Genomic DNA, 13,833 nt, shown 5'->3' with positions numbered 1-13,833 from the left:
CTATATATATATTATTGCTGTGAACAATTTTCTTCCTATGTTATGTGAAAAACTGTAAGAACATATTTGTTTCTATGTAATTTTGACACAGTCCGTCCAGTCATGACTGACAAACTACGCAGATCTAATAATGAATAAAGTGATAAAGTAGTCCAAGTGGCGAGCCATAGGATACACCGAACTTAATGGTTCCCCACTTTGATTTTATTGTTTTACATTATCTGTTTCCAGCAGCAAAACATGGGAAGTGACATAAGGATTTGCATTTGTGACACTAATACATGGAGTTGAAGGCTTTGTGAATATCAATTTTGTATTGACAACGCCGTGAGACCAAACATCAACGATCAATCGATATTTTATCGATGTACAAGGAAGACGTCTAAACTCTATGGTCCAAGGGACACGAAACACATCTCTGATTTGTTATTGTTTTCAGTTAATATCTGTTTTGTATATAATTGTGTAGTCACCCGTTAGTGTTAGTATGCCCGATGATTCTGTATTTTTGCAAGAAAAACTATGATATGCAATACCTTCTTTAGATTATTACGTCTTAGCAGAACAGCTGACTTTCAGTGTCTTCATAGTGAAAGGCTTTTAGGGTCTTTCGTTTCCAAGAAGGGCTGTGTGACAAGATCAGCCGGAAACATAAGATGTCATGTTAGTTTTAATGTTGATACAGATGAGGAATTTAACAGTGATTACATTTCTGTTGTCGATAAGAATTACGAATCACGCAAAATCTTCTGTGTTAATAAACTGAAAGACATATTTGAAATATCCACGGATGAGGCAGAAAAGATTTACGAATCCCATCCATATTTACATAAACTGAGCCCTGCAACAATACAGAATAATGCAGAAAAAGCGCAGGCGCAAGGATTACAGAAATCTGTTTTGCAAAACAATCCTTGGCTATTGACATTTGAGGAAGGTAAGTTATGTAATTTTTTCCTCATTTTCTTCTACCTTGTGTAGTAATCAAACATGAATGTACGGTACAGAAAGATGGCATACTTCTTAGTTCAATATCTGTTTCTTTCAAAGTTCGTGACTGTTTGAAAATGTACGTGAGGTCTGGATTTGAACCTACGCTCTTATCAAATAATTAGCATTGTTTGCCACGTGATCCTAAACACGGATTCAATCTGCTTGTTTCTTTTCTTATTATCAAAGTTTGAACACTTCAGAGCACCTGATTATTGTATAAACTCAACTGTACAATAAAAATTTCGCTCTGGAACAATTTTGAGTTAATAGCATTGTTTACAATGCGTAAGTGCTTAACTAACATTGAATTGCAGTTCAGTGCACTTTTTCGATACTGCATTTCTAACACATTGGTCTTTCAAATCTTAAATCACTGTTAGCTGCACTCGTTACATGTTTACGTAGCGTTGCTACTGACTGTACAGAAGCAGGATGGAACAGTGCTTTCTTTTGAATTCTGAGACTCTTTGGAATCTGTTATAATGATCTTGTGGACAAGCAAGAAATCATTGATATCACGTGATCTCACCATGTGGTCGTTTGTGTCACTGGTGAGTAGGAAAGTCATATGTAAGAGAGAGAGAGAGAGAGAGAGAGAGAGAGTCAGGAAATGAAGGAAGATAAACTTTAATCACCCAATTGTAGTACACTTCCATCTAGTCATGCAGATGACATGATTTCATCTCGGCATGCCTTTGTATACAGCATTTTCCTACAACCCGTGCCTTCCTGCTGCAGAATTAAATGCATCTAATGTCCCAAAACAGTGCACCATATTTTAACTTAATGATGTCTGTATGTTGATGAGAGAGTGTTAGTTTGACTTCAAATATGCCATCTTTTAAGTGGTGCTAGGATGAGAGAAGCTTGGGTTTAAAATTTTGTGACAAATCCTCCCTATGTTGTCATGGAGCAGACTTCAATGATTCAGTGATTGGCTCCTTCCTGTTGTTTATATTATCGGTCAACCAGTCACTTGTGTATGAGAAAGATTTTGAGCTTTTATACAGCTAATCGTAATTTCTCAAAGTACATTAATATTTGCTATGAAGAATATTGTAATTATGCATGAAGGTGACAACATGTGGTTTGTGGCATACACACAGTCATTCACATGTTTATTCTTTGTGTTAATATATTTATTTTTGCAATTGTAATTACTTAAGAAATAACCTTTTAGATATTTTAGGCTTACTTGTCCAACTTAATTTTGAACCTCAGGCTGTCTTAGTTGGTCAGTGTTGCCAATAGTAGAGTCTGAGGATTTGTTGTCCCTGCAAGTCATGCATACAAAAGGCTCACCACATCTTCTCAGAAATTGATGTTATAACACTGTGCGTAAAATTACCAATATATTTCAATGGTTTACAGCCACAGTAACCTTATTGATTAAGAAAGGCTTATTTGCTCAGTTCACAAAATGCTTACATTCATCTTCACCAAGGGTACTGATAACCAAGATGTTGAATGCCATGAATAGATTAGTTTACAAACTACACAACCACAGCCTGTGTAGTGATGGCTGTTTGAGGTGTGGTGAATGCCAGTATTTGTTATTAAGAATATTGTAATTATGCTTGAAGGTGACAACATGTGGTTTTTGGCACACACTCAGTTATTCACATGTTTATTCTTTGTGTTAATATATTTATTTTTTCAATTGTAATTACTTAAAAAGTAACCTTTTAGATATTTTAGGCTCACTTGTCCAACATAATTTTGAACCTCAGACTATCTTCTTGACATACAATACCAAATCATAGAAACTTTAAACTGTGTTCCACTATCATGGAGAGTTGTACATTGTTATGCAGGACATTTAGATGTTCTAAGGATATCATTTACTACTTCTGAATGTAGGACCGCATAACACATGCGTTGGCAAAAGATCTGAAAATGCCAGTGGATTTACATTTGCATTTTTCTCGACCTCCTTTATTGTGTATTTAGCAATATTTGTCATACTCAAAGTATGTTTACTATACTTTACTTCCTGAGAGTCAGGACTTTAGCCACTATGTACATAATTTAATGAGCCACTCAAAAGAATTCTGATGTCTAATATTTTCTTTGAAAAATATACAGTATGTGTTCAGAAAAGAAAACATATCTCATAAGCTTTATCCACAATTTTTTATTTTCATGTTTTAGTTGGCCAGCTTACGTAGTATAGTGCAATATAAATTTGCATTTGCACGCTGCAGTGTAATATCTCTGACTCAATAAATGAAGATCGCTGCCCTACGAGGCAGTGGGATTTAGTCTCTCTGTACACTTGTAATGCTTGCATGTGTTATGTGTATGTGCTTACTAATAAATAGTGTGGAAGTCATATCTCAATGCTGTGTCACTATTCTACCATCACAGTGCCCATACCCCACTTCCCACAGTGGTGACCCACAATTTCCACATCATGCTGTGATTTTGCTGTTAATTCGAAAGTTTTCCATGCCAGTTACGCTACTGAGAATGCTGCTGTTACAGATGGTGCAACCCCTCTGTTTCTTCAGCAATGTCAGCATCATCTCTCAAGAAGTGCTTGTGAATTCCACAAACAGTCTGTGCGCAAAATCGTTAAATATCTGCCAAGGCTTGGATGACACTACAGTCCCAGGTAACATAGCAACAATGCCTTCATTGTTCGCCACATCTTCAAACCTACCTCGCGTTGCCACCAATACTGAGGAGTAAACCGTGCCGTGACAAGTGTTGAAATTTACTGAATGACTTCATAATAAAAATTCCAGATTTGACACCAAGTCAATCTATTCCTGGTATTTCAGACAAAAGTGCACCAGAGAATCACAGTAAACAATAGCTGATTACCTCTGCAACAAACATTGATCTTAGAGCCTTTGACTTTCACATGGGACAAAACGTTGTGCATGAATATTATGACACTCATAGAAACGACCTGAACCATATGGAAACTTCCGCAGTGCCATTACGGTTGAACAACACTGGTCCATGCCATACCACTCCATCGTTTCGTTTTGTCATCCACCTGCCAAAAGACGGCAGTATCAAAAAGTGCATCACCTTTCAGTACCTGTTCATTCTGATTTTCCAAATCCTGTGCCAACTGTTGTGACTAAACATGAATTCTTTGAAATGAACTATGACATCAGTCATATCCCACACCAGGCATCACAACTGACTTGCTTCTGGTCCAGCACTGTGCTTTGGATTTGCATCGCCCACACCCAGCACCAAAACCAACCATGGACTCCGAGGACGCATTTTTCTCGACCTTGCCTTGGCAAAGTCAGATACCACTGCCTTCCAGTTTCATTGATGTCACTCCTGCGTCAGCCACACTGCAAATGACTGCATGTCTGCATGATTTCCATGAGATATAGACAGTGCCACTGGAAAATATATGGACCATGCCTTCCTTCTTTATAGTGCCAGAACCTCATGCACACACTCACGTGTATTGTCTGCCATCTCAGACATCTGACATTGGGAAAGTCATATCTACAGCATCAGCTCTGGAACTTCACTCACACATGCGGCCATTCTTCAAACAGCCACTCGAGTTCTACGAGAAGTTTGCCACTCTTCTTAACCTCCTCAGAGCAAGTGCGGGCCTTATTAGCAACTTGTGCTGCTGCTATGGACACTTCTTAGGTTGATAAAGCATCACAACTCCCACTGAAGTGCACTCCTAAGGAGTGTCATGTGACATTAACAACAATGGTGAATTATGTCATCTCCTGATTCCTGGACGCACTCCACGCTTCCCCATTAGACTCCCATGCAGTATGCTCCGTACAGGACGCTACTGTCCACCCCATTACAACCATACCGGCACACTGTCTGTTGCCACCCCTGCCATCTAGCTCCCCACAAACTTAAGGTGCCTAATGCTGCAGCGTACAAACTTTTGCAAGCTGCCATAGTAGTCCCATCAGACAGTACTTGGGCTTCCCCAATTAAGCTAGTTCGTAAAAGAATGATACTTGGCACCTATGTGGCAGCTACCACTACGTCAACGCCTATACAAACATTGACAGCTACTCCGTTCTGAAATTGCATGATTTTTCCCATGTCTTTTCTGGGGCAAAAATTTTCAGCATCATTGATTGTAAAACAGCCTTCTTGCAAATTCTGATGGCAGATGAAGGCATACTAAAAACAGTGATAATCTCTGAGTTCCTGTGCAGGCCATATGGACTAAAAAATATGGCACAGACGTGGCAAAGATTTATTGGTAGTGTACTGTTCAATTTGCCTTTTTGTTATACCTGTCAAGATGACATAATTTTTCCACAAAATGAGCAAGACCATGTCAACTTTAAGTGTATCACCCTCGATAAGCTGGCCTCTCAAGGGGCTCTGATAAATGATGACAAGTGCCAACTTTGGCAGTCCTGTGTGACCTTTGTTGGACACCACATTCATGCATCTGGGGTGCATTCTGCTCCTTAGAAAATTAACCAAATATGCCTCCTCCCACCTCCTAACAACTAACAAGAGCTGCCTAGGTTTTTGGGAGTCACCACTGAGACTTTGCTACCACTCACCCAAGCATTCCACAGCAGAAATACATCTGGTAAACAATGCCTTGATTGGACACCGCAAATGAAGGCAGTCTTCGACAAAATAAAAGAACACCTCTTACATGCCATGGCCCTCACCCACCCATCTCCCAACGAATATCTTATTATCACGTCTGATGCTAGAGGTCACATGATTGGGGCTGCTTTACAGCAAGAGATTGATGAAATCACTCAGCTGCTCAGGTTTTTCTCCCACAAACTTACCGACACTCAGAAAAAAATTGTCCATATTTGAACGTGAACTACTAGCCGTACATGAAGCAGTTCATCATTTTGAATATGATATTGATGGGAGACCCCTTCCCATATATGCAGACCATTGCCCATTGGCAGACACATTCCTCAACCCGTCAGTGGATTCTGCATCCAGGAGAGATGTCTTAGCACAGTTCACTACCGACGTGCCGTACGTTAAAGGTGCCAGTAATATTGTGGCAGACTACCTTTCTCGTATCGCAGCTACCTATGCCCAAATGGACTTTGATAGAATCAAAGATCCAAAAACACAGATGCTGATCTCCACAGCTTGTTTAACAAACCAGACACCAGACTCCAATTGCAGCAACACATGCTACCCAGTGTGACCAACCAAGTCTGATGTGATATTTTGAATGGACATATTGCATGACAATTTTTGACCTCCATAACCTTCCACATCCGTGTGTGCACCCTACTGTCTGCCTCATCAGTTAATGGTTTGTCTGGCCAAACATTAAAAAGGATTGTGCCATGTGGACCAGGATTTGCATTCCATTCCAGCAGGCAAAAACCAGCCACCACACACAGCACCCCTTTGGTAAATTCCTGATTCCAAAGGGGCAGTTCCAGCGCATCCACGTTGTCATTGTACAGTCACTCCCCAAATTGTGTGGGTACCATTGCATTCTGTTAGTGATAGATCGTGTGACACAATGGGTGGAGGCCATGCCCATTTTTGACATATCAGCAGAGACAGTGGCAAAAACTTTCATCAACAGTTGGAGTGCCAGATTTGGCTGCCTGGCCTCCTTAACCTCAAACCAGAGTCAGCAGTTTGAATCCTAACTGTTCAGTGACTTATGCCACGTATATGGATGGCCCTGGTTTCACACAACTGTCTACCACCTGCAATCCAGTGGCCTCATGGAACAATGGCATTGGGCAATGAAAGCTACTCTCATGTGCCACTCAGAATCATGGATGGAGGCCTTTCCATGGATTCTGTTGGGCACTCACATGACACATAAAGATGACCTTGACACATCACTCACTGAAGTACTATATGGTGAGCCTCTCAGTGTATCCACTGAATTCATAGCACATGAAATGGTCCCCATAGAGCAGGACTTACCACATGCAGTGGCACTTGTGTGGACACATATACAAAACATCCATGTGCCATCCCCTCCCATCACATGCCACTACGAATTTTTATTCATAAATACCTGGCCAAGTGTTCTCATGTGATGTTGCATATAGATGCAGTGAAATCCAACATTTTGCAGGACCATACCGATTGTTGAAACATGATACAAAAACTTTTGATATCATAATTGCTGTAAAGCAAACAATAGTGTCGGTGAACCAGCTTAAATCGGCATGGACTTAAGTGGACCTGTCACAACAGACACTCCCCACCCCACTGCCTCCTATCCATCTGTTAGTCAATTTCCAATTGTCTATGAATCTGCACAATTTTCTGCCTGACGGCATATCACATCACGTTACACAATACCAGCCTCATGATTACCACTGCCTACATGGATAGGTGGTCTTGTGCAAACACTGTCGCACACAGTTTTTTGCACACCACTCCTGCCCCACCAGAAGTTAGCATGGCAGGACTCACCTCCCATTTTTCATCAGACGGTACACTCACCATCACCACCCATGGCTTACAACGCCGCCAGCTCCACAATGCCTCCTGTGGATGCAGCATTGCAGGGCAATGCTGCCAACATGCCTCCCTCTTCAAATGCTGCCACCGAGACTACTTCCTTATCCGCTTACACTGGCAGTGGCAACCCATTAGTTGCATAACCAATATCGCACTTTGGCCTGCACCCTGCCGCCCCAACCCCCGTCCCCCTGTCCCCCCTCCTGGTGCACCTTGCTGACTGTGACAAGTCTTCCCTCACACCCACCATCATAAAGCTGCCTACATCACTTCAGACAGATGATGCCCTGTTGCAGCCTTTTTCCTCTGCACTGTTGGGGGGAGGGGAGACCTCTGTAGCAGTGTAGCTTCTCTGACTCCCTGAAAGAGAATTGCTGCCCTCTCAGATGGTGGGAGTTAGTATGTTCTGTTCACTCATAACACTTACACATGTTATGTATATATCCTTACTAATAAAATAGTGTGAAAATCATATCTCAGTGCTGTGTCACAATTCCACTATTACACAGCTGATACCCCACTTCCCTCATTCACTGATCTCTTTGTAAGTACCACCATTCAGTTACCACCATCCCAATTTTATCCATGAATGGTTAGTTTCCTACAAAATATTGCTACATTTACCGATCAGGTGTTTTTTTTTTTAATTGGTTGAAGATGCCTTTCTGTTATTTTTCAACGTCCGCTACCAATTTGTCATCTCTTCAAGGAGCTATTTCAGCGAGGGGGGTTACTGATGAGCAATAGCTATATCCTACATCTAACAACTGTTTGACCTTCTTTAAATTAATTGTTCATAAGCTCCAGAATTACTCTCTCTGCCAGGTGCTGCATGGATAAGTCACCATGCATAAAGTATATCCAACAACATTGAGTGATTTGAAAATCTTAATACTGTATTTGTGGCTTCTGCTTGGAATGTACGAATGTAAAAATGAAACTTGTCTTCTGTTGCCAGGATTTTATCTATATCAAAAGTTTCATTGTGTAATCTACATGAACAGTTTCATCACATACCTGTTGTATAATGGGTGTCTCAACAGGAGTGGTCAGTATTCAGGGATATGATAGGAATGATCATTCAGAGCAAAGAAATCTAGTTAACATGGGCTTTAAAATCATGCCTTAAGAACTTTGAGCACTTCTTTGTCTCCAATACTTTGAAACAAGTCTCCTCTACTGCTATAGCTCTTTGCTTTCCATATTGAATTGCGGAGGGTTAAGGACCGAAACAAGAAAAATGTTTTGAGTAAACATGGACTCAAAAAATCCGTACTTTAAGAGCTGTGAGCCCTTGTTCAGTACAAGAGATCTGCTTACAGTAGTGAAGGTGAACAAGTGGTCATAACTCTTAAGGTATGCGCTTTAAAGCCCATGTTTACTGGACTTTTTTTGTGTAGGTTCCCTCCCAAAATATGGAAAGCAAAGAGCTTGCAGTAGAAGAGATTAGTTTTACAGTATCAAAGATAAAGAAGTGCTCATAGCTCATAACGTGTGCATTTTAGAGTCCATGTTTACTAGACTTTTTTGCTTTGAATGATCATTGCTGTCATATCCTTGAATATTGACCATTCTTCCTGGTACTCCCTGTATTCTGCACTAAATTTTATTCAGGATATATTTGTTATTTCCAGAACTTATGAGTTTATCATTTCTGTTAGACGAATTATCATCTGCAAAATGTATAATACATAGGACTAACTGAAAGTGATGTCTACTGGTAATTGTCAGAAAAAAAGTTATGTTTGAACAGAAAATTTGTGCGCCAATAATTGTGTATTGTTGGATAAATCTACAGTTCCGTATATATAATAATGTCGAAAAATCTATGAATTTCTTCAAGATTTGTATATTTACAGCAATTTATGTACACACTTTAAATTACATAGTTGCTACCTAAAAACAGTACAGAATATCTGTTGCTTTCAGTTATAGTAAAAGGATAACATTGAAAATCTGTAGGATACAAGGAATCATATGTATTTTTTCCATTACCTGTAAACACATCTTTCAGACGAATGTCGCTGACATCAAGCTGTTCCACAGTGACTCTAGATTGATTAACATCTGCACTGAAACCATTAGACCTCTTATCATCACTTAATACCAGTACATTGTTGTCACTGTTTATCGAAATAAAAATATGATTATTCCAACGTGGTCTGTAATTCTCCATCAGGAAAATCAGTTGTTTATGGGCATTATAGTTTCGTGAGATACTTGTAGTGTGGGATTCGTCCATATTAAAACCATTTATGTCACATAACACAGATCTCACTTTCCATAACAAAACATAAATTAGCAGTCAATATTGTGGTGCATATAGAGGAAACTTTATTTTGAATTACTGGAAACAGTAACATGGTTCAAATTAAATTTTGCAAAATTAAAAATCTTAAATAAGGTGTTGTATCTGAATTCTTGTGTACTTGTATTAATTCAGTCAAGATATACAAATTAATGTGCAGGAGAGTAAGAAATATGTAACAAGTAGAACTCAGAAACCACTGCTGTAACCTCGGGTCAGCTGATAATACACTCCTGGAAATGGAAAAAAGAACACATTGACACCGGTGTGTCAGACCCACCATACTTGCTCCGGACACTGCAAGAGGGCTGTACAAGCAATGATCACACGCACGGCACAGCGGACACACCAGGAACCGCGGTGTTGGCTGTCGAATGGCGCTAGCTGCGCAGCATTTGTGCACCGCCGCCGTCAGTGTCAGCCAGTTTGCCGTGGCATACGGAGCTCCATCGCAGTCTTTAACACTGGTAGCATGCCGCGACAGCGTGGACGTGAACCGTATGTGCAGTTGACGGACTTTGAGCGAGGGCGTATAGTGGGCATGCGGGAGGCCGGGTGGACGTACTGCCGAATTGCTCAACACGTGGGGCGTGAGGTCTCCACAGTACATCGATGTTGTCGCCAGTGGTCGGCGGAAGGTGCATGTGCCCGTCGACCTGGGACCGGACCGCAGCGACGCACGGATGCACGCCAAGACCGTAGGATCCTACACAGTGCCGTAGGGGACCGCACCGCCACTTCCCAGCAAATTAGGGACACTGTTCCGCTCACGCCCCAACATCGTGCAGCCCGCCTCCAGTGGTGTCGCGACAGGCGTGAATGGAGGGACGAATGGAGACGTGTCGTCTTCAGCGATGAGAGTCGCTTCTGCCTTGGTGCCAATGATGGTCGTATGCGTGTTTGGCGCCGTGCAGGTGAGCGCCACAATCAGGACTGCATACGACACAGGGCCAACACCCGGCATCATGGTGTGGGGAGCGATCTCCTACACTGGCCGTACACCACTGGTGATCGTCGAGGGGACACTGAATAGTGCACGGTACATCCAAACCGTCATCGAACCCATCGTTCTACCATTCCTAGACTGGCAAGGGAACTTGCTGTTCCAACAGGACAATGCATGTCCGCATGTATCCCGTGCCACCCAACGTGCTCTAGAAGGTGTGAGTCAACTACCCTGGCCAGCAAGATCTCCGGATCTGTCCCCCATTGAGCATGTTTGGGACTGGATGAAGCGTCGTCTCACGCGGTCTGCACGTCCAGCACGAACACTGGTCCAACTGAGGCGCCAGGTGGAAATGGCATGGCAAGCCGTTCCACAGGACTACATCCAGCATCTCTACAATCGTCTCCATGGGAGAATAGCAGCCTGCATTGCTGCGAAAGGTGGATATACACTGTACTAGTGCCAACATTGTGCATGCTCTGTTGCCTGTGTCTATGTGCCTGTGGTTCTGTCAGTGTGATCATGTGATGTATCTGACCCCAGGAATGTGTCAATAAAGTTTCCCCTTCCTGGGACAATGAATTCACGGTGTTCTTATTTCAATTTCCAGGAGTGTATGTCACCAATCCATGTTTTCACCTACAAGCCACATGACATCCAGATTGTATACAACATTGTGACTGTTTTGCAAACATGCTATCCAAAGATTTTAATTCTTGTGATCTTCACTCCGAAGACTGCTTGTCCATCCTGTGCGAACATCTTCATCTTTGACTAATTGCTGCAACCTACAGCTGTTTGAATCTACTTACTGTATTCAAGCCATGATCTCCCTTTACAATGCACCACTCCCCCCTACCCAGCCTCCACACAGGTGCACACTTCTTTTTCCCATTAGGAAACTGATGATTCTTTGCTGCCTTGTGATGTGTCCTATCACATAGTCAAATTGTGCCACAAATTTCGTTTTTCTCAAATTTGATACCTTCTTGTTCATTATGTAACCACAATGGAAATTCCTGGATGGAACAACATGTAAAATAAAGGAAAGGCACCCACTCACCTGTAGCTGACTGATGTGTGGCCTATAGAAATACACAACAGGGCCTGTTTGTAATAGCTTTTGAGCTCTTGCTCTTTCTCTAGTAGAAACACACACATTCACACACACAACTACACGGACTCCAAAACTCACATGCCTGCGGCCACAACAAGACTGATTGTTGGTTATAGACTGCATTTACATGGACAGATGGAGGTGGGGAGGGGCTAGGCAAGAATGAATGAAGTGAGCAGGGTGTAGTGGGATAGTGTGAGACAGGTCTTCTCTTAGGTGACACAATGACATTGGTTGCGCAAGGAGTTCAGAGACTAGAGCATATAAGATTTAGGAAGAGGGAGGAAAGGAGAGGAAGGTGGAGATGAGGAGGGAGGCAGGGAGGTAAGTGATAAAAGTAGAAGGGTGGAAAAGGGGGGGGGGGGGGGGAGAAAATATATGCTTGCTTGGAGGGGTAGGAAGGGTGGTAGGTGAAATCAGTACATGATCTGCGTGGGGAAGCATTATTGTGGACAGAAGAAAAAATTAACAGAGGTTTAGGCCAGGAGAATTGTGAGAGTGCAAGCTATGCTGGAGAGACAATTTGCACCTGCATAGTTCACAGAAACTTATTACTGGAAGAGAGTATCCAAATGACCCGCATAGTAAATCAGCCATTGCACTCATTTGTGTTGTGGTGTGCAACGTGTTTGGCAACTGGGTGGTCAAGTTTGCAGTTTGCCATCCTTTTGCAGTGGAAAATAATGTTAGTAGACAGCAGAATGCTGCACAGTAATTGCAGCATAGCTGATATATAACATTGCTGCTTTCACATGTGGTCCTGCATTTTCAGGCAGGAAATGCCTGTAACTGGACTGCACTAGGAGGTGGTGGATGGGTATTCGGGTCATATCTCTCACCAGGGTCGACCACAAGGGATTGATCTGTTGGGTGGAAGATTGGAATAGGGATGAACAAGGATATTCCGTTGGTGGGTAGACAGTGGAATACAACTTTGGGTGATGTGGGTAAGATTTTGAGTGGGGTACCCCTAATTTCAGTGCACAAAGAGTTGAACCCATGGTGAAGGTTGTGGTTGAGCTTTTCAAGTACGAGGTGATACTGAGGGATCACAGGAGTGGTGTGTGGAGCCAGGTTAACAGATTTACTGGTGTCAGAGGAGTAGATGGCACAATAAATCTGTTTATGTGTGAGCTGGATGGGAAACTGTGTGTCAGTAAAGGCTCTGGTAAGGTTATTGGAACATTTCGACAACTCCTGCTTTCCACTGCAGATGTGGTGTCCATCAGTGGTGGGCTATATGGAAGAGACTTTTTGATATGGAATGGATTAAAGCTGTCAGAGTGGTGGTACTGTTGATTACTGGTATGCCTGATATGAAAAGACTTATTTATGGAGTCATCTGAGAGATAGACATTGACATCTAGGAAGGTGACTAGTTCAGTTGAGAAGGACCAGGTGAAGTGAATGTGGGAATAGGTGTTCATGTTATGGAGGAAGGAGCAAAGGTTGTCCTTGCCATGAGTCCAGATCACAGATATGTCATCAGTGATTCTAAACCAGACAAGGAGTTTTGTTTGTTTTCATCAGGTCATCCATAAATAAGTTGGCATAGGATGGGACTATGCAACTATCCATGACTCTGCCAAAGGTTTGTTTATAGATTTGGTTTTTGAAAGTGAAGTAATAGTGGGTCATGATGTGGTTGGCTAGAAGGGTTTGGAAAGAGTTGTTGGAGTGATGTCAGGAGGATATTTCGAAAGGTAGTCTTCTTTGGGAACATCACATCCACAGTGACCAAGAAGGAATCTAGTAGTAACTGTTGGGTTTGTAGAGTTTGGGGAGTAGGCAGAAGTTAGGAGTGCATGGGGGTGATGGTATGAGGAGGGAGATGGATTCAGGTGTCAAGTTTGGGATGGACCTAAGGTCTTGGAGGAGCTCTGGAGGTCATGTTGGTCTTCTGAAATGGTGTCATGGTTGTATGGTTTGTATTTCAGAAAGTTGAAGGAGACCCTCAGCCTCATAATCACTATGAGTTATGATCACTGTGGTGAAGCCTTTGTCTAAGGGAAGGATGATAAGACCTGGATT

At 42.1% G+C, this 13,833-nt stretch overlaps 1 protein-coding gene across 2 annotated transcripts in view; it reads left to right on the top strand.

Annotated features, from left to right (window-relative positions):
* The first annotated feature begins 387 nt into the window (after positions 1-387).
* Positions 388-13,833, top strand: part of LOC126187443 (transcription termination factor, mitochondrial) — a 61,185-nt gene continuing 47,739 nt past the window's right edge. Inside the window, exons 1-2 of one of the 2 annotated variants that reach the window (XM_049928523.1) lie at positions 799-937; positions 3,478-3,607. In XM_049928523.1, coding sequence (XP_049784480.1) covers positions 3,478-3,607 — 130 coding nt within the window. In that variant the 5' untranslated portion in view covers positions 799-937. Of the gene's footprint in view, positions 938-3,477; positions 3,608-13,833 lie in introns of both variants that reach the window. The other variant, XM_049928522.1, reaches the window with a different exon arrangement.

This window comes from Schistocerca cancellata, chromosome 5 (assembly GCF_023864275.1).
Source record: "Schistocerca cancellata isolate TAMUIC-IGC-003103 chromosome 5, iqSchCanc2.1, whole genome shotgun sequence".
Taxonomy (NCBI): Eukaryota; Metazoa; Arthropoda; class Insecta; order Orthoptera; family Acrididae; genus Schistocerca; species Schistocerca cancellata.
This window is presented reverse-complemented; position numbering and strand designations above follow the sequence as displayed.